The sequence below is a fragment of the Heteronotia binoei genome, chromosome 6, assembly GCF_032191835.1.
Source record: "Heteronotia binoei isolate CCM8104 ecotype False Entrance Well chromosome 6, APGP_CSIRO_Hbin_v1, whole genome shotgun sequence".
Classification (NCBI taxonomy): domain Eukaryota; kingdom Metazoa; phylum Chordata; class Lepidosauria; order Squamata; family Gekkonidae; genus Heteronotia; species Heteronotia binoei.
Genome location: NC_083228.1, coordinates 60,206,109 through 60,230,972, shown reverse-complemented (window position 1 = coordinate 60,230,972; position 24,864 = coordinate 60,206,109). Strand labels below are relative to the sequence as shown.

Below are 24,864 nucleotides of genomic sequence, written 5' to 3'. Positions count from 1 at the left end.
AGAAAGTTTGTTACTGGCATTTTGTGAGACCAGCACAGACATCACACAGGCTAAGAGACTCCACTAAGGAGAGAGCAAGGAATGAAATCACTCCACTGATGAAACAGGAGGGGCATGTTTTCCCTTTCCCCTCTTTACAGTAACTATCTGACTCATAAAGCTACTAGTGTGTGTGGATCCTGAAACCCCGAGAATCAACTTAGATGGGATTGCAGTGGGGATGGAAGTGGGAAAGATCCACAACTGTCCATGCTTTCAGCTGATGGATCCTGATATCCAGCCCATTAAATGGTTGTCCATGCCAACATAATAGCCCTTCTGGCATTATCTCAACTAGCAGAACAGTAAACAGTAGTGGTATCTATTTCTTGATTATCAAAATAGAAAATAACGAATATTATATTGGATCATAAATCCTAAAATCACATTCCTGTCTTTGAAGGAGGAGGGAAAGTCACTCTGAATGTGCCCTGACCTGAGTAGTCCAGGCTAGTCTAATCTCATCAGATCTCAGAAGCTATGCAGGATTGGCCTGGGTTAATACTGTAGCATCTGTATTTAAAAAACACTCATGATGTATACTGGGGTTCTTCCCACAAAATGTTTTGTACATGTATACAGGTAGCTTGAGTACAAAGCATGTACATATTACATTTGGTTATTGAAGAGCCCATATATTTTCAAATATACTTTTTATCAGGACCCTTTTTGTAGAATAAGCCTAGCAGAAACTCATTTGCCACACCGTTTGACACAAAGCCAGCCGGAACTGCGTTCCTGTGCATTCTTGCTCAAAAAAAGCCCTGCTTTTTATGCATAAAATATTTGCAGCACACAACTGTAAAAGGACTGGGTTTGTCTTAGGCTTCCCAATCCCCAGGTCCCAACAGGGGATCCCCCATTTTGACAGGCTTCTCCCTGCCCCCAGCCAGCTGGCTGGTGGGGGAAGCCCCACCCCCACAGTAATCCTGTAGTTTTAGAGCTCCTGCAGGTTTAGAAACCTGCAAACAGTTTTTAAAATGTGTGCCTTTAAGGCTGAGCAGGAAACAGGAAGGGCTTCATGGGAAAGGATTAGTAACAGTTTCCTCAGAGAACGGCTCTTCCCTTTCTTTTGTTTTGTTTTCAGAGCAAGTAAAGTTCTGCAGGAACAAGACCCAGTAAGTATTTGTGTGCGAGAGAGAGGGAGGGGGCAGGGGATTCCCTGGTTTGGAGGCCCTCCCCCCGCTTTAGAAAGTGTGAGGGGGGAGGGAAATGTATACAGGGCACTGTATTATTTCCTATGGAGAACAATTCCCATAGGGAATAATGGGGAATTGATCCGCGGGTATTGGGGGCTCTGGGGGGTTATTTTTTGAGGTAGAGGCACCTAATTTTTAGTATAGCATCTAGTGCCTCTCCCCAAAATACCCCCCAAGTTTCAAAATGATTGGACCATGGGGTCCAATTCTATGAGCCCCAAAAGATGGTGCCCCTATCCTTCATTATTTCCTATGGAAGAAAGGCATTTGAAAAGGTGTGCTGCCTGTTTAAATGTAATGGCCAGAACTCCCTTGGAGTTCAATTATGCTTGCCACACCCTTGATCCTGGCTCCATCCCCAAAGTCTCCTGGCTCCACCCCCAAAGTCCCCAGATATTTCTTGAATTGGACTTGGCAACCCTAGTTTGTCTGCACTTTTGAATAGAAACATATGAAATGTGTACACACATATCTGTTGTGTACTACCTCTTTAAGAAGCTATGCCAGTAGGGCTCAGAAACAACAACAAAAATCAGTAAGTTGCTGCCCATCGGGACTTAACTGCAATTGGTATACACTGCAAAATAAATCACACTGTAAAATAAATCGCATGTGCATTAGTCAGAAGCTACAATGCACATACAGGGCACATATTATTTTGTACACAGAAGTAGCATCCATACAGCAAGATTACTTATTTGTGAAGCAAACTTGAAACTTGCCTTATCATAAAAAAAAAAATAACCAAGTACCAACACACTACGCTCTGGGAGAGGGGATTACTCACTCTGATGGCTTAATAAAAACAACTTCTTTTGCAGAACCACTTCCTTATTGCAAAACAACTTGTTCTACATTATTCATGCTCTTTGTTAAATAAAAAGGCTAACCAATGCATTCACAGGAACACTCACCTTTTATTAGCTGCTGACACTGCACCGAATCACATGCAACAGGACTACCTTCTATATCTGTGGATGACTCTTCGTCATCAATGTTGATTTCTTCAGTAATGATATCTGGCCCCAGTTTTGCTATATACAACATACTGATTCTTTTCAGAGTCTTGTTTTCTTTGTTCAACTACAAATGTAAAACATTCATATTGTTGCTAAAATGCCATTAAAAACATGCATGGTTCTTTTTTTTTCTTAAGTGAACAGAAACATGCCAGTCATAAAGACAATACTCATATAGCCATTTTCTCTAAGACATTAGTAGAGCCATTTGGTGAGTGGGGGGGGGGACACTGCTTCTTATGTTTTTTGGATTCTACAGAGGGTTTCTGTGGAGGGACGAGGAGCAATTTTAATCAACGCCCCTTATTTTCAATCCCCCCCATGCTGTTCTTGTGAGTTCCTATCTTCCAGGAGCTTTCCTGAATTCTGGGGGCCTTTTGTGCTGCAACAGAATGGAGGAGACATGAAAGTTACAGCAATGAAATCCTTTCATTGGTAGACATCTTCAGCTGACTCCAAGCCGTGAAAGTGCAGCATAATTTCTCCAACTGTGGGCTAGTCTCCTGATGGCTTTCAATGATATAATCAACATAAATAAAAATTGTTGATTTCTTTCCCAGCTGGAGCATACCAACTTTTTAAGTTGAGCAGCAAGCCAGAGAAAGGACAAAATGCCACTGCCTTAATGACTATTCAACTACCTTTCATCTGCCCAAGTGCAATAGAGTTCCTCTGACAGGAGGGCTTTCCAAAGATGTTCAAAGGAGGAAGGTACTTGGAAGCCTTGGTGGAATGTGTGCAAGACTGCATATAAATCCTTAAACCATGCCCTTTCTTTCTGAATCTAGAAAGGATGCTGCATCCAGAAAAAGAGCCTATGAGAAACTCTGAAATACAGCAAAGTAGAAACAGACACACACCATGAAATCTAACCCCCTTTTCTGTATAAGGTTGTAAACTGCCTGGGGTGAAAATGTCCTGTCACTTTAACAGAAGCTTGGTGGGGAGTTATTAATCACAGAGTTACTTATCTCCATGCCATGAAAAGCTTCAGCTGCCTATTTCCACACATTAAACCTCTATTAAAGAGAAAGGCATGCTTCCCCAGGTCTTTTGGCAACCCTATATTCTGATGCTACAGAGAAGCCACCATCAACCTCACAGTTCCCCATCTACAATAACATTGACTAACCTTAGAAAGTTACTGAAATTACATTAACTGATTTAAATAGTGGGAGATCTATGAGCACAGAGAGCTCTCTATATACGGCAGTGCTCCAATTCTCTTCAAAGCTATGGCTAAGGGAGAGCTGTAGCTTAGTTTACTGTAAAATGGCGACCACTGATGAGTACCACAAAGTAAAATTAACCAGGCTGAAGGCATTGATGACAATGTGCTTTTTGTAATCTTACCTAGCAAAAGCAACATAGACTACATCAGTACATTGCCACCATGATTTGCAACTTTCCATTCAAACTGGCTTCTTAAAATTTGTATTGAAAACTTCTTTTGATATACACTTTGGAAAGCAAGCAATGTGTTTTCTGAAGATTTTGTTAAGATCACAGAAAGGAACTGAATTTACCTTGTTAGTTATCAAAGAATGTTAAGCATGGTTACCTGACCAGCCTTTTAACATTATATTGTTCATTACGTTACCTATACCCAGCAAAATTAAATGGATTCTCAGAATTTCAAAGAAAAAAATTAAAAGGCTGCTATAAGGAACCAGGCAAATCTATTTTGAAAACAAGTCAATACAACATGGGTCGGAACAGCAAGGCAGTATGAGACAACGCAATGTTTATTTTAACACTTTACATTCATTTTTATTGTTAGGCCATTATCCTTGTTTTTAAGGCAGATGTGATTACCCAAGGAGAGAGATACTTAAAATACAGGTTTAAATTCAAATACATAATAAAACTGGTAAAACAGAATGAACACTCTCTTTCTTATCATCTATTTGAAACCATCATAATCTAAAATATATACCTCACTGATTCTTTCATTTATTTACTGAGACTCAAGGAGGAGTATTCAAATAGGCATGAGTAAAACAGATGTGCATTGCAGACCTGTAATGGGGAGATGACAACTGGAATCATTCCCTCATGGTGTACCTCTGGGTCTTTCTTCTGAATTATTTTGTGTTCTAAGGCGCAGAGATAAGTAAGCTATGTTAATAGCTGCCACAGGCCTAATAATCTAGAGATCACTATGATTCAGCAAACAGACAGGTGGTTGAAAATGGATGCTCCCTATCACCCCAACAATCTGTGAAAAACTACAATCCATTTGGGAGGAATGAACAATTATACCATTACAATAGGGATGTCCTCAGAACGCACAGTTCACGTAAACTTCCTGGGAAGAATTGCTGCCTCATTCCCTTCAAATTAGGAATAGTATGTGTGCATTATGGGTTTTTTGAAAACACCAGAGGAAACTTCCATAACACAGGGAGAATGCAACACTTCTTGAGCACATGGAGCTGACTGTATATCAGAGCAACTGGTAAAGGGCACAGACATGAAATATAAGTGAGCAACTGCATTGTAACAGTTATTAAAGCAAAACTATTAAATAAGGTTTTTAATAGATTGCTTGAAAGCAAGCAGAAGCTTTTGAACTTACGGAATATGTGTGTGTGTGTTCCTTTTGATTCACCACCACTATGAAGAGACATCAAGATGCAAGCATGGCTTGTACAAGATGCAAACGAGAAGACAAAAGGTGTGTTTTGGAGTCTATTAAGAACCATAAAAGGAATGCAGAGCACCTGTGCTTCCTGTTCCCATTGCATTTAATAACATCTAAAGTCACTCTAAGACATTAAATCCTTCTTTATTTTCAAGTAACAAGAAACAGAACTTGATGCACACTCCCCACTTTCAGTCCCAGTTTATCAAAGTGGCAGATCTTTCCAAGAACTTCACACTGCTAGTTCGTTGAAGGGATTTTACTCCCTTTAAGATCTGAACAGAAAATGTGAGGAACTCAGCATAGCTTGGACACATGTATTAAGCAGATGAGTCAGCTCTGACAAGGTAGACCAACAGAAATGTGCTAGTCTCTTTGCTGTCAGAGTGTGTCACTATGTACAAAGAATGGAAAGAAAAGATAGTTACATACATTCATTTTCTTAGTTATATTCCGATTGACTATCTTACGAATTCTAATATAGTATCATTATGCAAACAATTACATCAATAGCTCCAGAAAGTACATTGCTAATGCATCTAAATTAAAAGACATTTTCTTCTGATGGGATTTCTGCTACCTCTGAAGATACACTTTAGGCAGGGAAAATGCACAAATGCACATAGACCAGCCAGCATTATTAATGAAATTTTGCAGCAATCCATTTTCTGATGATGAAGTGGCTCAAATATGTTTTTCCCAAATATATATATATATATAGTCTCACAAAGAGATAAAACATCCTTTAATAATAATAATGTACTTCTGATGAGATGGAACATAGAAAATTATATACTTGGTAAATTCATCAGCCTGGCTGCAATCAACAGAACAGTACAGGTCACCTTTTGCCTGCCCCTTGGTTTGCTTTCATAAACAAATCACCTGAACTATTCTGGATGACTTTTCCGTTTGATTCAGGCATGAAATGCTTATTATTCTTTCATATCACAGACTCACAGGACATTTCTTAATTTGTTTATCAGTTAACAGATAATAAAAATGCAGATGCATAAAATGGGAAGCTATAAAGCTGGATTTCCTGAATCACACTTAGTGCTGTTTGGTGTCGCTTTACTTTTTTTTGTTTTTGTTTTTTAAAGAGCTGTTTAAACCTACTCAAGCAAATCTTTCTCTTTGGGTGTTCAATATATTTACAAATAAATAATTGCTGTTTAGTTCAAAAGTACACCGTTACTGTCCCATCCTACTTCCTTCCCCAGTCCAAAGAATCACAACTCAGATCTGCTTCAGAAATATTATAAAATAAAAAGCTCTTTCACACAGAAAATAGCCAGTATTAATAATGTCACATACCAGGTTTGTTAGCTTATTATTGTTGCACAACATATGCATGCCCATTTAGCTACACACAAGTTGTTCATGATTTGCTACACAGTAGAGATTTCAATGTCGTAATTCTGCCACATCTGATGCAGCACAAACCACACTGCAAGCATAAAAGAGTTGGCTATATCAACATTCAGGAAGCATCAGGTTGAGCAGGATTGTGCTTAACCTCCTTGTGTTTAGATAAGGCTAGAGTGACTCTGCATAGGACTGCACTGCCAGTTACCTATGCTGAATAGGAGGTTTCTCCAGCCTGCCAAATAGACCAGAAGAAAACAGGAGAGATAAGTCAATGGCTCAAAGGAAGAGCATATGGTTCATTTCACATGTCCAGCTCAAGGACCTTAGATAGCAGGTTGGCGGGGGGCGGGGGGGGGGGTGGACTTTCTTTGCCTGAAACTCTGAGGAGCTATTCACATACAGTGACTCTTGTCAGAGGTCTTCAGAAAACTGGGAATGTTGAATCAGACTTCCAGAACCCAAAACCCAGGAGCAGTATATATCTTTGAATTCTGTCCTCCAAGAAAAATCAATGGCTTCTCACCTTTGTAGCCAGAGCTTCTGCACTTTCACGACATGTCTTCTCAATTTCAAGGTGGTTCTGTATGCAACTGACTTCCTCAATGACCATGTGAGAAACTAGAGCATTAGGAAAAAAATATTTTTGATTCATATGAAGCTTAATCTGAGTCAGACCTTCCTCTACTCCCTTTTTTAGTTAGTTCATTTATCCTGTGACTATGAGTATCTTCTTGAATCTTCCATAGCAACTATGTTTTTAAAAGCAGTACTACAAGATTTACCAAAATATAAATCTATTTCCTATATTTAACATATACATCTGCATCCCAGTGCAGCCTCTTGTATTTACAAACTTTTAATCTTAATTCTTCTTCACTTTCCTTGTATCACTCCTAGAAAAAAGCTTCCTCCTTGCTCTCAATAATATTTTCCCAAAATTCATACAATCCATTTTCATAGCATCACATGTTGCCAACCTTAAGCCTCTTACCCCCTTTTCTATACTCTATATTATAGCAAACACAAAAATAATTTAAATCAACAAGGAACAGGAAGGACTAAAATCAGGCCCAAATGTTTTATTTCACATGAATATCTAACATTCTAAAAATCTGCTTCCTAAAAACAATTCATTAGCGAAGAGTTTAACTGAAGCAAAGCAGAAAAATCTTGCAATAATACCAAGGCTGAGAAGTAACATTTTGGGAACCGAAGGGGCTTCTGCCATTTGCTTCAGACTACATGTGAGTATTCGATAGAGTACCTGTGTTCTAGCCAGTTTACTAGTTCAGGACAGTGAGTGACTATTACCACCAACACTTATTAATTCACTTCATTTATACACCTCCTTTTCCACCAACAGGGACCCTAAGCAGCTTCACAACATTATTCTGTGAGGTAGAGTAGAACACACTGGCCCTGTTCACACGGCGTGTTGAGTCCGTGTTAAACTGACCAGGTTCTGTTCCAAATACCTTTGTTCCAGATATTACCGACCAGACTGCCATACTGCAATTCGAACCACTCCACAGTGAAACCATCTTCTGCCATCCACATGATGGCACCATGCAGTTCTTTTTTTTGTTTTGTTTCCTTCACCATTAGGTGCATAAGAGCATTATGCACATGCACACATTATGCACATGCGCACATTATGTGCATGCACATAGGTAAAACATTGTGTGGTTGTGCGGTTATGTGCATATCACTAAGCAGTAAAAAAAAATGGCGACTGTAAACCGGATGTCTGAGGCTCCTTTTGCTCTGGGACAGCCTTCAGACATTCAGAAGTTGGTTAATATCACAGTAGAACTATCCAGATGGAGAAAACTATGAGGTGAAACTGGACAACTAAAAAAAAAACACCACAAAGGAGCAGGTAACAAAATAATCCAGTTTGGAGAAGGATTGGAGGGGGGCGACAATGATTGACTACCGGGAGACAGATGTTGCTGTCTGACCAGCCACTTTTAATCAGGTAGGAAACAGCAGTGACAACTGATTAAACTGTGTGTCTGAACAGGCCCACTATGTAAGAACATAAGAGAAGCCATATTGGATCAGGCCAATGGCCCATCCAGTCCAACACTCTGTATCACACAGTGGCTAATACACACACACACACACACACTGTGGCTAATAGCCACTGATGGACCTCTGCTCCATATTTTTATCTAATCCCCTTTTGAAGCTGGCTATGCTTGTAGCCGCCACTACCTCATGTGGCAGTGAATTCCACAGGTTAATCACCCTTTGAGTAAAGAAGTACTTCCTTTTACCCGTTTTAACCTGACTGCTCAGCAATTTCATTGAATGCCCATGAGTTCCTGTATTGTGAGAAAGGGAGAAAAGGACTTCTTTCTCTACTTTCTCCATCCCATGCATAATTTTGTAAACCAATATAACCCTGCAGTCGACGTTTCTCTAAGCTAAAGAGCCCCAAGAGTTTTAACCTTTCTTCATAGGGAAAGTGTTCCAAACCTTTAATCATTCTAGTTGCCCTTTTCTGGACTTTTTCCAATGCTATAATATCCTTTTTGAGGTGAGGTGACCAGAATTGCACACAGTACAATTTAATGTAACAAGTTAATCACACAGGCCCATGTGTCATTTATTGGTACCAGTGTTATAGAATGTTTAATTTAACTAAACAAAGCCTTTTAAAATGAAAAGTTAACAGGGAAGGTACCAAATATGCATCAAAGGGGGAGGGAATTCCATATGCCCTGAACTGTGTAGGCAGATCGTTTATTTTGGGGGTAGCAGGATACCAATCAAGGCCTCACTAGCTACTCTTACAGGTAGATTTGTATTGGAGAAGGTTCTTGAGGAACCTTGCCCCCAAACCTTTCTTACGAAGACAACAGAGCAAGTGCTTAATTTTTGGAGTACTCACTGCACTGGGAGCTGTAAGGGAGGGAATCATTCTGCTACTTGGCATATTCACAGACTCCCTGTAGTGATTTCCACACAGGACAAGATTGTGCAGCTCCCCCATTGTTGTTGTGTTTACTGATACAGCAAAGTGGCAATGAAGTTTCCACATGTCAGGTTTCCTCCATTTTCCCCTGCTCCCAGTCTCCCAACAACAGCCTTCCGGCATCACTAGGGCCTTTCTTAAAAAGATCAGCAATTGAATATTGCTATGACATTCTAACAATATGTGAGCCAGGTTCTCTCAAGGATCTCCCATATGTACCTACCTGTCCACTCTGCTTGTTTTTAGAGACCCTGCTTCAAGTGCCCTCACTATCTGAGGATAGACAGGTGGCAACTCAAAAGAGGGCCTTCTAGGTCATGGCGCTGAATGTTGGAACTCTTTCCTCAGGGTCAGTTATCTGTCTCCCTCTATCTTCCACTAGCAAGTAAAGCCTTTTTTGTTTGGTTTCGCATTCACCCCTCCAGAACTGTTATCAGCTCCTCTTCCCAGTTGTGGTGTTACTTGTGTTTACATATTTTATAACGATATATGCTTCATTTTATGTCATTTTAATGTTTTGATAATGTTTTGCCACCTCTGGAACCCTATTTGGGTATTTGGATAGAAAGGAGGCATACAAATGTTTTAACTAAATAAAGAGTTTTCCAGCTTTCTTTCTTTTTCAGTCTCTAGCATCTTTCATTGTGTATATAGAGGAATGAACAACTTTGCAAGGAGGCTAAAGACTTAAAAAAACAAGATCAGAAACTAGAAATTCAGAAAACCCAACAGACATTCTTTGCTTAAAATGGAACACATATACACACACACACAAATGAAACTATCTCACTAAATTTTATTTCTCTCACTTCATTAGATTTATAAATTATCTAAATGCAATTTTAATATAATAAAATTTATTCTTATGCCCAATATAAAATATTCCAATTAACAGGTCTTTTTTTGAGCAGGAACGCACAGGAACACAGTCCCGGCTGGCTTGGTGTCAGGGGGTGCAGCCTAATATGCAGATGAGTTCCTGCTGGGCTTTTCCCACAAAAAAGCCATTTGTGAAACAATGGTGCTATCAGGGGGTTTGGCCTAATATGCAAATGAGTTCCTTCTAGGCTTTTTTCTACAAAAAGCCCTGCCAATTAATATGCAGTCTAATTAATCTATCAGTATAGTAATCCTAAAATTTATTCTTAAATATGAATAAGTTTATATACTACTACAAGGGTGTCAAACATATGACCTGTGGGGTAGATCCAGCCTCCACAGGGCTCAGATCTGGACTGTAAGCAACTTCCTTCTCCTGATTCCTTTTCTTTCTTCTTTTTTTGGGGGGGTATGTTCGTGTGTGTGTGTGTGTTGGGAGGGAGAGAGGGTGACTGGGTGGATGGATGCATTCTTCTGTAAAGCACAATTTGCACTTAGGAAATTATGTTGGCTTATTCTTAAAAGTTTTTTTTAACTGGATGTCTCTATTCCTATCTGGATTTTATTTTCAATCAAAAAGATCCTGATTAAGAATTGGATTGGCCCCTTTATCTTGGAGAGTGGAAGGGTTGCTAGGTCTGTGTTGGAAAATACCTGGAGATTTTGGGGGTGGATCCTGGAGAAGCCAGGGTTTGGGGAGGGGCCTCAGCATGGTACAATGCCACAGAGTCCACCCTTCAAGTCAGCCATTTTCTCCAGGGAAGCTGATCTTTGCCAGCTGGAGATCAGTTGTAAAAGCAGGAGATCTCCAGGTTCCACCTGGAGGCTGGCAACCCTGGAGAGTGGAGTAGTTTCAGATGCCAAATGATAATAGCACACATTGGAAACGAGACAGTAAAATTAGCTCTCAGTCCAGTCCAGGAGGATGCATGGTCTTAAGCTTCATTATCAATTGCAATTCAGCAGTCTCTCTTTCAAATCTCCCTTTGAAACTCCCTTGCAAGAGCACCACTACTCTTATGTCAGCGACTGAATATTGTGGTTTCTAATGTAAGACTCATGTCCATTTATTCTTTAATCCTCCTGGACAGAATTGAGACCTAGGTTTCCTTTCTCATTACCAGTGCTGGTATCTTCACGCCTACTACCCCTCTGCATAACACACCTAATCCAATCCAGCCTGCTATTATCATTCACCTGCTATTGCCATTTGGTATCTGAAATCACCTTTATAAAGTTTATATCTCCAGTGTATCATATTACATTTTATGGCATGCATGGCCCAACCCAATTAAGTGACATTTATGTTAGGTCTGGCCCTTGTAACAAATAAGTTTGACACTTCTGCTCTAGTGGGTAGAGTTGAAAGCAAATGCAGGATGAGATGTTTGTAAACTGAAACAGGAAAGTCTAGTTCCACGTGCAGAGACTTAATCAACAACAAATGGTCAGAGGGCAGAAGAGGGATTATAAAGCTAGGCTCACCTTTCCTTGGAATGAACCAATATGAGTGCTTTCAGCTATCAATTCCTGGTTCAGAATTCTGTAAGTGTGGGCAGACATCAACCACAGGATTTGCTCTCATTCTAGACCCTTGGCAAAACAATAGCAACTCAAACCAGCAGGCACTCAGCTCCCTGTCCCCATCTCTCTTGATGCCTCATTGGTTGGGGTTTCACTTTCATTTCTCAAGCAGCTCAGCCTGGGTTGTCTCCAGGTATGTTTCCATTTCATGCCCCAAGCAGCCTATTTGCTTTCCATAAGCATCAGTGATTTCAAATAACTGGAATTACAAGATTTGGAAATATTCTGAATATGACATTATTCACCAATTTCTAATTCTTCCAAACCCAAACGCCACACCTCTAGTGAACAGTCATAAGAAATACAATGGCCAAAAAACCAGGGTGGGGGGAGAGAAAAAAAGAATCTATCACTGATATAACATGAGGTTGTTATATTTGGTCTAATTCACTGACATAAACAGAGGGTGGGGGGAGAAGAGGGCTTGCATTTTCCTCATTTAAAATGCTTTATGATGTCAAAAGGTCAGCCAAGAAATAAATAAATGGACTCCCTTTACATTAAATAATAGGAGAAAATTTACATTTCACATAAACTAGTCAAAGAAAAAAAGAGAGGCCTGTCTTAAAAGAGATAACTCATGATTCATTTAAGATTAGTTAACCTGCAATTATGACTACATTCCAGAAAAGACGGGGAAATCTATGAAAAATGAAATATTAAAAAAAATCCCCAAGACTGCTAAAAGTTCTTATTATGTTGATATTAAAATTCATAAAGCAGCACTAAGTGGCCAGAAACCTCTCCAACCTCGACATTTTTTCAGGGGTAATAATAATATGCAGCAAATGCAGGCCAACCAAAAACCACTTAACTAATTAGTAGTTGCAGTCACCGAGAAAACATGAATCAACACTGTTATTACAAGTGGCACATTTGAGTGGCATCTAATTATGACTTGATGAGCGTGATACTTGCATTATCAACATTACTACCGCATCCCATCAGGGACTAAAAGCCGCTGATGGCATTGACTGCAAGAAACTCCCACTCAATGGCACTGCAGCACCCAACAATCTCCTTGGCAGGGGCACCCTCACTAAATGACACGTTAAGCGTAATTACTGGCCGACATTGTAAATAAACAGGATTGGAAGTGAAAATTGTACCAAGTGCATAAGACACAATCTGACACATTGGAAGTGGCAGCCTTAATTGAGAGTTTCTTTGACTGCTCAAGATCATTTCAACTGCATTTCTCGGAGGACAGTGATTATAACTGTGGAGACAGACGGCATAATGGTATCAGCACTGCTGACAGAGCAGTGAATTAAATTGTATCTGCTGTTGTGTGAAAGCCTTGATGAGAAGTACAGATCCTTAGTGGTCTTATCATTATCACACAATGGTCATGTTGTCATCAACCTTTCTGGCTCCAATTGAAAAGAAATGATTGTGTGTTGAAGCTTCCCCCCCTACCACCACCTTCTATCTCTTGTGCTGAATAGAACCAATTTTCAGAGAGCTATGAAATCACGCTATAGGGCCTAAAATGCAGCTGCTTGGCATACAAACTGGGCCCCCATTAAACAGGAATCACGCACAATATGTGTTTATGCCAGGAGAACAAATAGAAGCTGAGCACAGGCCAAGTTTATTCACAGACACAAAGCCTGTGTAGCTCTTCATCAATATAATTGCCTTTTATATTGTCGTTTAAATAATGGGCTCCATTATTGCTGTAAAATCTTAATATTCCTGGCATTTTATCGCTATGTTTACAAGGTATGTCCTTTAAAAAAACATGAAAAGGAATATAAAGGAAACTTACAACATTTTACAAGAGCAAATATTACTTTTGAATTTTAAAACTTAACTACTTGACATTTTCTGTGACTCTCTTGAATTCCCAGTATCATAATAAACACCAACAGACCACAAGGTGTACGTGTGTTTATGTGTGTTGTTTTTCTTTCCCCTTCTCTTTCACAGGAATTTGACTTATTAAGAAAATTTCTGCTATACAGGGGTGACGCCATGATCATTTCAAGGTGATGTAAAGTTTGGAATTATTTTATAGGCAGGTCCTCTTAATTGTGTCTTTGAAGTCACTGCTGTGTAAATTCTTTCCTCAACAATGTTTTGGGTTCAGTGGGTTTTTTTAAAAAAAATCTCACTATTACTCCCAACAAAACATACTATAGTGACAGAGACCTAACATAACAGGCAACAACACTGTTGTCATCTCCTCTCTTGAGAAGCTATTCATGGGAACCTTTCCACTCCCATTAGCTGTGCTTTGTTATCTGCAGACACCACACAGAATCAATAGAACTATTATCACACAAGTGAAAAACTGGGTATTTGGTAGAAGAGGAGAGTTAGTATATTTATCCCCTGTTCCAATGAAAGACATCAGCATACTGACTTCAAAATTGGTTATTTGCAACCCTAGTTGTTGCAAAGGAACACAACCTGCAATTAAAAAGTATGGCATTTCTTTTCATTGGACAAAACTTGATTACCTCACACAAAGGGAAGAACAGAGAAGCAAACACTAGAACACCCAGGTGGGGAGAAAACTTTCTGTCATTGGAACATTCTTATACGGAGCTAATTTCAACCAGAATTTATCGAGGCATTCACCCTAAAGGTATGTTTGATGCCATCCAAAAAATCTGCAGCAAGATATTAGCCTGCTTCTAAATAAGGCAGTCTTCCAACCTTAATTGACTCATTTCCTATTCTACTGGGATACACTGAAGTATAGTATCAAAATAAGTTTGGATCCCATGTTCTGTTTAGCTATTGGTGACTAGGGATGGGCAAGGAATGTGAAAATGGTGGTTTCAATTCATTTCGTGGTTCATTGGGTTGCCTAATTCAGTGGTTTGGTTCATTTTGAGTGTGTGTGGTTTTTTTTCCATTTTTTCCAAGTGATTTATGGTTTGTTTGGTTCAGGAAGGCACAGGATGGCTCCTGAATGAGCTAGAGACAACAAACTTGCAGAAAACACTTATCTACCTGCAAGTTTGGTGCAAATTTGGTTTCAGGGTGCTGAGCTACAGCCCCTCAAAGCAGGTACCCCCCCATCTAGTCACTGGAAACTGACAGGAAGCACATGGGGCTGGGGAGACATTAGCTGCTGCTTCTAGTCTGTTTCTAATTAAACTGAGTAGAAGCGCAGAGGCTGGAGAATCATGCTAGAGAGTCTGGGAAAACGAACCTAACATGTCAAGAAAAAAGGCCAGTTCATTTTCATATTCAGATGTTGTGGGATCAGCCAAACCAGTTCAGAATAAGCCATTTTTAGCATAAATCATGATTTGTTGTTCAGTTCATGCCCATCCTTATTGGTGACAATGGCGAGATATAAAACAGAGCTTTCCATGCACTATTTTCACTTCTACCTATTGGATGCACGTGTATAAGGCTCTGGGGATTTTAAAAATAAAAATGCAATTGAGCTATTAGTGCTTATGGGAAGGAAAAAGAGAAGTAAGAAGTTATAATTCCATATGTGACATTATATTAATAAATAATAGTGACAGGAATAAGTGCTTTGTAGATAGAATGGTCCTGCTTCTTTACCCAATGTTTCCTGTAAGCTGCAGAGTCTTGTGAGCAAAAATTCTACTTTGTGAGCTACTGGCATTGAATTTGTGAGCTACTGCATAAATTATTGTGCTCTGGGGTCATCCTTCCTGAGCTAAGGCAAAAATGTGTGAGCTGGCAGCTAAAAATCTGTGAGCTAGCTCACACTAACTCAGTTTAAACAAAACATTGTTTACAACCCTCAAGTAATGTTATCCAACTGGCTGACTGAAAAACTGCACGTCAGTCCAGTTCAGATTATGCTATTTTCCAGAGAGCCGGTCAATGATGTACGTTGCGAGGTTGTAACTGGGAAATTAGAAAGATCCAAGAAGAATAAGCGTGTATAAAATAAGGAGGAATATTTACAAACTTAGAATTACAAATGAACAACATCTTCAGGAAACTAAATGATGCCTGTACCTATGCGTCACATGAACCGTCCGCCTAACGCACCGTGTACCGTCCACCTAATGCACTGGCCAGTGCCTTACCATCCTTGATGGAGGCCGTAGCAGGCTGGGCATTGGAGCATCCTCAGCTTATAGTCCTGGGTGACTTCAATGTCCATGCTGAGGACGTGGCTTCCACTTGGGCAACAGACCTAGTGTCTTCCATGGCAGCACTGGGACTCTCCCAATATATAACAATGCCCACGCATCGGGCCGGACACACGTTGGACCTGATCTTTGCGGTGGGAGTCATAGTGAATCAGATTTCTGCCAAGGCAGTGCCATGGTCTGACCACTATGCCCTGAGGGCCAGTTTGGATATTCCACCCCTACCTCGTTTAGGCAGTGAGCAAGTTTTGGCTTGCCCGCAAAGCCAGATGGACCCTCTGTGGCTTCAAATGGCTTTATGGGATCCCTGGCCCTCTGGTGACTTGTTGGATGAGCTGGTGGAGATCTGGAATAGGAGGTCAACAGGATCATTTTTGCTGTACACCCTACGACCTGTGGGTTGGACCCGTGCCTGTCCTGGCTTATAAAAGCTAGCCAGGCGTTGCTACGTGAGCCACTACAGGGTATTGTCAACAGATCCCTGGTAGAAGAGATCTTTCCCGCACCTCTTAAAGAGGCTGTTGTTCGTCCCCTTTTGAAAAACCATCTGCAGATCCAGCCATACTGGCGAACTATCGGCTGGTATCAAACCTTCCCTTTTTGGGTAAGGTTATAGAGCAGGCGGTGGCAACTCAGCTACAGGGATTCCTGGATGATACTTCCGCACTGGATCCATTCCAGTCTGGCTTTTGACCAGGTCACGGGATGGAGACGGTTCTGGTCGCCCTCATAGATGACCTCATGTGACATCTGGATCGGGGTGGCTCAGCGGTCAGCTGCGTTTGATACAGTTGACCACCAGCTATTGACTAGCTGCCTTGCCGACGTGGGGATTCAGGGGTCTGCCTTACAGTGGCTGGCCTCCTTTCTCCAAGGTCGAGGACAAAGGGTGGTGATAGGGGAGGAATCATCCCAAAGGCACCCACTTATATGCGGTGTGCCACAGGGTGCAGTTTTGTCCCTGATTTTATTTAACATCTATATGCGTTCCCTTGCCCAAATTGTCAGTATTGGAGCATTGGAGGTCAAGAGGTATGGGGCTGGGAAGTCATCAATATGCAGATGACACCCAGCTCTATCTACTGATGGGTGGCCAGTTCAACTGTACCCCCGAAAATCTAGACCTGGCTCTTCAAGCTGCAGCATCTTGGCTCAGGCTGAGTCGATTGAAGCTGAAGCTGACGAAGACAGAGGTTCTCTATCTGAGCCGGGTTGGTCCGGGTGGGGGGGAGATCCCTCTGCTGGCTCTTGACAGGGTGTCACTAATACCGGCCCCCAAGGTCAAGAGCTTAGGTGTGCTCCTGGAGCCCTCTCTTACAATGGAGGCCCAGGTAGCAGCCACTACTAGATCCGCCTTTTTTCATTTTCGGCAGGTGCAGCAGCTGGCCCCTTTCCTGAAGCATGACGACTTAGCAATAGTGATCCATCCTACGGTCACCTCAAGAATAGATCACTGTAATGCTCTCTAAATGGGGCTACCCTTGACATTGACTCGGAAACTACAGCTAGTGCAGAACCTTGCAGCACGGCTGTTAATGGGGCTCCCTCGATGGGAGCACATTCAGCTAGTGCTGAAAAAGCTGCATTGGCTACCTATTGTGTTCCGAGTCTGTTTCAAGGTGTTGGTATTGACCTTTAAAGCCCTCTATGGTCAGGGCCCTGTCTATCTGCGGGACTGCCTTTCTCCACATGTTCCCCAGAGAGCACTGTGTTCAGGGACAAAAAATCTACTGTCCATCCCTGGACCAAAGGAGGCTAGGTTGCGTTTGACACAGGCTAGGGCCTTCTCGGTGGCAGCACCAGAAGTGTGGAATGCTCTCCCGGAGGCCATAAGGGCCCTGCAGGATCTTTCTACTTTCCGCAGGGCCTATAAGACCAAATTGTTCCAACAGGCCTTTGATATCTAGCCGAGAGAGAACTGCCACCCCACATCATTATAGAGTTACTCTGTGATCACCATCAGAAAAGAAGAACTCACTTATATTGCAGTGGTACAGCACCACGAAATGGTTTTAAATTGTAACTATGTTTTATTAGTTTTAACTTGTAAATATGAATGTTGTTAGCTGCCCTGAGTCTGCTTGAGGAGAGAGTGGGATAGAAATTTAAAGTAAATAAATAAAATAAATAAATAAATAAATGAAGGTGTGATGGCCCACCCATGGGCTGAGAGCATGCTTAAAGGCATATGATTTGACATTACATATACAGTGCTGGGATTCAGCTGAGAAAATGTCTACACCTTTAAAAAGCTATATGGGAGAAATTCAATTGATTGAGCCTTCTCCACCGAAGAAGCTTTACATGGAAGGGCTATATCCATTAAATCTGAAGACTCTGGACTCCTCACTCCCCTTATTTTTAAGTCATACATGACATTGTTTTCTGCTTTGTTTTTAAACAGAAGACATGCCACTTTAAAAGCTATGTCCAAAAAACGCATGAGGGGTAGCCTAAGCCTTAAAGCTTAACTGACACGTAGGTATTCAGCAACAGAAACCTCTCTCATTGGTACATTTCTGTCTGCTGCATTTCTGCTTGCCATAAGGCATTTATAAAACACAAACGCAGTGACAGAAAAAGGTGTGAACTATGCTTGAAAATTGAATGTCATCTCTTTCTACTGCCATTTGTGCTTTTTTGTGGTAGAGGACATGATTATTTCAAAGCACAGCAACAAATTGTTACCTTTATCACTGCTTGAATTAATTCCTATGTATTTCCACTTATTTTGAAGCATCACAACTGAAACTCCATGTTCTTGGGGGGAAAGCATGAGGAAAAATCCTCCTACAAGTTCTCTGGCAAAAAGATCTAGGGGATGAGGCTGGTCTTGCCTTAATTTGCAGTGGGTTTTAGAGAAGATAGAATTGGTCTCTGCTTCTGCTTCTTTCTAATGGCCAAACTACACATGAAACCAGGGATTAGTATTCAGATTGCCATACATGCCTTTCAGCTGCAAAATGCAACCATGGGAGATCCCTCAGTATGGAGTAGAATTACAGCACCGAGCATGCTTTCACGGAGAGGGTGGGATATAAATTGAATAAAATAAATAAATAAATACTTGGAGTTTAATTCTTCAGGCCAGCACTGTTTTTCAAATAAAAAATTGGAAGCTTTAAGTCACAAACAGCACAACAGGTTGTAAATATTGTAGAATATTATGAAAGACATCCAGAAAAAGAAGTAGCATTATTCTTTGTGGGTGCAGAGAAAGCATTTGACAATTTAAATTGGGACTTTATGTTTGCAGTAATGGACAAGATGGAGCTGGGAGAAAGCTTTAAAGAATGATAAAAGCAATATATTCTGAACAAAGGGCAAGGTTGTGTGTTAATGCAGATCTTACAGAAGAAATGAAAATTAACAAATGTACTAGACAAGGTTGCCTGCTTTCAGCATTGTTGTTTATAATGACTCTTGAAATTTTATTGATGCAGATTCAAGAAGAAAAAGATGTAGAAGGATTAGAAATAAAAGGATGTACTTACAAATATAGAGCATTTGCTGACGATATGTTTATAAATGAAAACCCCATACAAGTTACACCTTTGTTGTTAATGAAAATACAAGAGTTTGGGGAGTTGGCGGGACTTTATATAAATAAAGAAAAATCTAAAATTCTGTGCAAGAATATGCAGATGAATAGACAACAAGAATTACAAAGACTAACAGGCTGTGAAGTCACTTCCAAGGTAAAGTACCTAGGGGTGGAGATAACAATGAAAAATATTGATTTGTTTAAGAATAATTATGAGAAGTTATGGCATAAAATGGAGGAAGATATGCTAAAATGGAACAGCTCAATTTGTCATTGTTAGGTAGAATAGCTGCAATAAAAATGAATATTCTACCAAGGATAATGTATCTGTTTCAAACTATCCCTATTGTGAAAGATGTTAAACAGTATGATAAATGGCGAGGGAAAATCTCAGAATTTGTGTGAGCTGGGAAGAAACCAAGGATTAAAATGAAAATTTTGACAGATGCAAAAGAGAGAGGTGGATTCCAATTACCAGATCTAAAATTGTATCATGAAGCAGTTTGTTTAGTATGGATGAAAGAATGGATAACGTTGTTAAATAAAAAACTTTTAGTGCTGGAAGGCCATGGAAATAAATTTGGCTGGCATGCATACTTGTATTATGGAAAAAAGAGGATGGATGGTCTTTTCTCTCACCATTATATAAGAAGTAGTCTACTAAATACATGGATAAAGTATAAGAAATATGGTGATGAGAGAAGACCTTTATGGATAGTGCCAGCCGAAGTGATAAAGATAACGGCTAAAACAGCCGAAGAAAAACGGCTATCATATAATCAGCTATCAAAAATACAAAGTGGAAAAATAGAACTGAAAACTGCTGAAGAATTGAGTTATAAATATGACTGGTTTCAAATGCAACAAATAAAAAGTTTGGTGGAGAATTATATTAAAACCAAAGGAATAAGGAAAGAACAAACAGAAATGGAAAGAGTTCTGCTCGGAGATAATGAGAAATTAATTTCAAAAGCATACAAATTACTTTTACAATGGTCTACAGAAGATGAAGTAGTGAAATCTCAAATGATAAAATGGGCAATTAATGTAAATAAAGAAATAAAGATGGAATCTTGGGAATATTTGTGGAAGAACTCTATGAAACTCGCAACATGTCAAAGTATTAAAGAAAATTGTTTTAAGATGATGTATAGATGGTACATGATTCCAAAAAAATTATCAAAGATGAACAACAAGATGCCAGACAGGTGTTGGAAATGACCCCTACCAGTCTGGTTTCCGCCCGGGCCATGGGACGGAGACGGTGCTGGTCGCCCTGGTGGATGACCTTCAGCGGCATCTGGATCAAGGCGGCTCGGCGGTGCTGATGTTGTTGGACCTATCAGCAGCGTTCGATACGGTCGACCATTGGCTTCTGGCGTGCCGCCTTGCCGACGCAGGGATTCAGGGGCTGGCCTTGCAATGGCTTTCCTCTTTCCTTGACGGTCGGGGACAAAGGGTGGCGATTGGGGAGGAACTGTCCCAGAGACACACGCTTGATTGCGGGGTGCCTCAAGGGGCGGTACTTTCCCCGATGTTATTTAACATCTATATGCACCCCCTTGCCCAGATTGCCCGAAGATATGGGCTGGGTTGTCATCAATATGCTGATGACACCCAGCTCTATCTGCTTATGGACGGCCGGCCCGCCTGCGCTCCAGAAAATCTGGACCGGGCGTTACAGGCAGTGGCTAGGTGGCTTAGGCTGAGCGGGCTGAAGCTGAATCCGGCGAAGACAGAGGTCCTTTGCTTGGGTCGCTGCGGCCCAGGAAGGGAAATCCCCCTGCCAGTTTTTGACGGCGCGCCGCTGACAGCGTCGGGCAGGGTCAAGAGCCTGGGGGTGCTATTGGAGCCTTCTCTGACAATGGAGGCTCAGATAGCAGCCACTGCCAAGTCCGCTTTTTTTCACCTTAGGCGGGCGAGGCAGTTGGCCCCCTTCCTGGAACGCGACGACCTAGCAACAGTGATTCATGCTACGGTCACCTCGAGGTTGGACTACTGTAATGCCCTCTACATGGGGCTACCCTTGTGCCGGACCCGGAAACTGCAGTTAGTGCAGAACGTTGCTGCCCGGCTGCTACTAGGGCTCCCAAGATGGGAGCACATTCGGCCGGGGCTCCGGGATCTGCACTGGCTGCCAGTAATATTCCGAGTCCAGTACAAGGTGTTGGTCATTACCTTTAAAGCCCTATATGGCCTAGGACCTGTCTACCTTAGGGACCGTCTCTCCCCACACGTTCCCCAGAGAGTACTACGCTCGGGTTCACAAAACCTGCTGGTAGTCCCTGGGCCAAAGGAGGCCCGCCTAAAATCCACTAGGGATCGGGCCTTCTCAATAGCGGCACCTTATTGGTGGAACCAGCTGCCGGAGGAGGTGCGGGCCCTGCGGGACCTAGGGCAGTTCCGCAGGGCCTGTAAGACAGCCCTCTTCCGGCAGGCCTACAACACCTAACTGATAATGAGAACATCTCCGGATGGAACAAAATGCTTCTATAGACCGCTGGTTTTATCTTATCTTGTTTTATTAATTATGGTTTTAATTGTATTTGTAAATGTTTTAAATCGAATTGTATGAATTATTATGCTGTGAGCCGCCCAGAGACACTTTGGTGAGAAGGGCGGGATATAAGTCCACTAAATAAATAAATAAATAAAAAACATGAAGGTTCTTTCTACCATATATGGTGGACTTGTGGAAGAGCTAAAATGTTTTGGCAAATGATTCAGCAAGAGATTTCTAAGATTTTGGGATATGAATTTTTCTGCTGGGATTACAAATGGAAAAATTTCCAAAAGAAGATAGAACTTTGATATGGTACTTGCTCTCAGCTGCTAGGACATTGTATGCGCAGCTGTGGAAGCAAGAAAAAATACCAGAGAAATGGGACTGGATTATAAAAGTTATGTCATGGAGTGAAATGGACAAATTAACAAGAAAATTAAGAGACTATGATTTGGAGCTTTTTAAATTGGACTGGAAGAAGTTCAGAAGATACGTAGAAAAAGAGTGGAAAATAAAAGGACATTGGACAATTTTTGATAATTATTTTTATTTTTTTATTTTTTAAAAAACAAAAGTATAATTTTAATAGTTAAATTTACCTTTAATATTTGTTTTTTTAAAGTAAATAACACTGGCGGGGGTCAAGTATCTAGATTTCTGTTGTTTTAATTGTTCTCTGTTAACTGCCTCTGGATCCGCCCTATATTTCAAATAGATTTTACTAAGCTCCTTCTTTGCCATCAAGCATTCCTTATCAAACCAACCGTTGTTCTTCCCTCCCCTCCTTACTGAACTAGATATTTGCTTTTCTAATGGGGATTGGAGATGCCGAATGAGATCCTCATATAATTTGATGATCTCTCCCCCCTCCTCCAAAAGCCTGATGTCATTTGCTAATTTAGATATGTGCTCTTGCTCAAGAAACTCCTGCATATATTTCTTCTTTTGGTCGTCCCATTTAATCCTAACATGTTGCCCCCCAAATTCGTTATTCCTCAGGAAACGATCCTCAATGCGGGGGTAAAGACTGGGGATTACAATATTCAAGGTAAGAGGAATGTGATCACTGCCACAGTAGGTGTCCACCTTGAATGAGTCAACACATGGCACTAGGTTCCCTGAAACCAGGATGTAATCAATTACGCTTAACCTTGTTACGGGGGTCAAGTAACGGGGGGAGGGGTGGGGGAAAAGTAAGATATGGGTTAGAAGAATTTTTCTTTTTTAAGTCTTTATAAGATGTAGATATAGTTTTGCTACCATATGTTACTAATAAAAATTGTTTATTCACAAAAAACAAACAAACAGCACAACAGGTGCCTGTCACTTCCCCCCACCCCGGAACTTAAAGCAACCTGGTTGAAGACCAATAGCTTCTTGCAGCTAAAACACTGGGATCTAATCAGAAAGCTACAGATTTATGTAACTGGCCCTTAAATGAAAGAGAGAGGCCTACTCTGATTCGCCCCCAAGCTCTTTTCTATTGTTGGTCTTTCAAAGACCATATTATTCTTCCTCCAAGTTCTCAATATTCCTGGAATGCAAAGAGAGAAAATCAGGCAGGGGTGGTCTTGAGAGGAGAAACAGCAATCATCCCTACTGAAGGGATCTGTAAACTCATGTCTGACACCCCAAATCTACCTTTCATTCATGTGGGTAAAACTCCAGAGTCATTATACAAATTTGCACAGATGACCCAAAGCTAAGTGCAGTCCTTAAAACTGTTATTATTTATCCTCTAAAAAGTTTAATTGATTTTTGCTCATTTGATATGCCAGCATATAGTCTGTATTTCTTTTTAAAAGGCTACTTACTTTTTTGGAACTCTTCCAGTTTTTTGACTGCTTCATCTCTCTCCTGTTTGATTTTGTCACACTGAAAAGAGATTCAACACATTCTATGAAAAATCATGGATGTTTTCATATAATCTAATTAGTAGAGCATCAATTGGGAATTCTGATACTGCTACAAGAGCAAATTAACTTAAATATGAAGCCAGCAATAGATAATTCAGCCTAGTCATACATTTTTAAAGTTCAAGTGCAAGACATACCTAAGTCACAGCAGCAAAATACCTATGAAAGGCCATACACTCTGAACACAGCTCACAGCAGGATGAAATGGCTTGCAAAAATATGAAATTATTTCCCAATCACTGCCTTTATGGCTAATATGGAAAACCTGCCCAAGTTCATTCCACAACTGATCCATATTTTGCTCTTTTAATTTGGGTAGTTATTATACTCAAGTTTTAATAGTATAGCGTTAATCAGTTTTGGGCTGAAAACTACAGCTCCGTTTTGCAGGCCCTACAGAAGGCTAATAGGCCAGGTAGGGCCCGGATCTCTGTACGGAGCTGATTCCACCAGGTCGGTACCAGGACTGAAAAAGACCTGGCCCTAGTTGAGGCAAGGTGGGCATCTCTTGGGCTGGGGATGGCCAACAGATGTTGGGATGCTGAACATAATGACCTCCTGGGCATATATGGAAGGAGATGGTCCTGCAGGTGTGTTGGTCCCAGGTTGCGTAAGGCTAAAATATTATATAAATAAGTCATTTATATTTATTAATATTCAGGAAAAATATTATTCATTCATTTACAAAAAGACTAGAAGAAAGAAGCTATGAAATGCTTGTTTTCAGACACAACCCTGTCTTAAAACTTCTTGCATTGTTAGCCCAAACTTTTATAGTTATGAGCAAACCTCATGATATGGGTTCACAAATTATTCCTATAGGCTATAGCTAGTTCCTCAGGTTTAATTCCAAATAACTTGAAAATGTCATCTTGTAATTTCTGTCAACCACTTTTACTCACCCAAACTAGGCCACAATTGAGGGCTCTGTTAACTTGAAACTGCCATTAAGTATGTGCACTGTCTCTCCAAGACTAACTGCAGTTTCATATAGGGGTCAGGACACTCTGAATTTGGAATACCAGGTGTCATTTTGGAAATATGTATTGTAAACCAATCTGTGTCTCCAGCTGCAACATCAGTATTCATGCA

The 24,864-nt window shown here is 40.8% G+C and overlaps 1 protein-coding gene across 3 annotated transcripts in view; it reads right to left on the bottom strand.

The window, feature by feature from the left end:
• SHTN1 (shootin 1) overlaps positions 1-24,864 on the bottom strand; it is a 172,347-nt gene that overhangs the window by 99,747 nt on the left and 47,736 nt on the right. For all 3 annotated transcript variants that reach the window (XM_060241557.1, XM_060241555.1, XM_060241558.1), the window contains exons 3-5: positions 23,671-23,731; positions 6,796-6,890; positions 2,153-2,321 (exon numbers count right to left, since the gene is read on the bottom strand). In XM_060241557.1, coding sequence (XP_060097540.1) covers positions 2,153-2,321; positions 6,796-6,890; positions 23,671-23,731 — 325 coding nt within the window. The remainder of the gene's footprint in view (positions 1-2,152; positions 2,322-6,795; positions 6,891-23,670; positions 23,732-24,864) is intronic.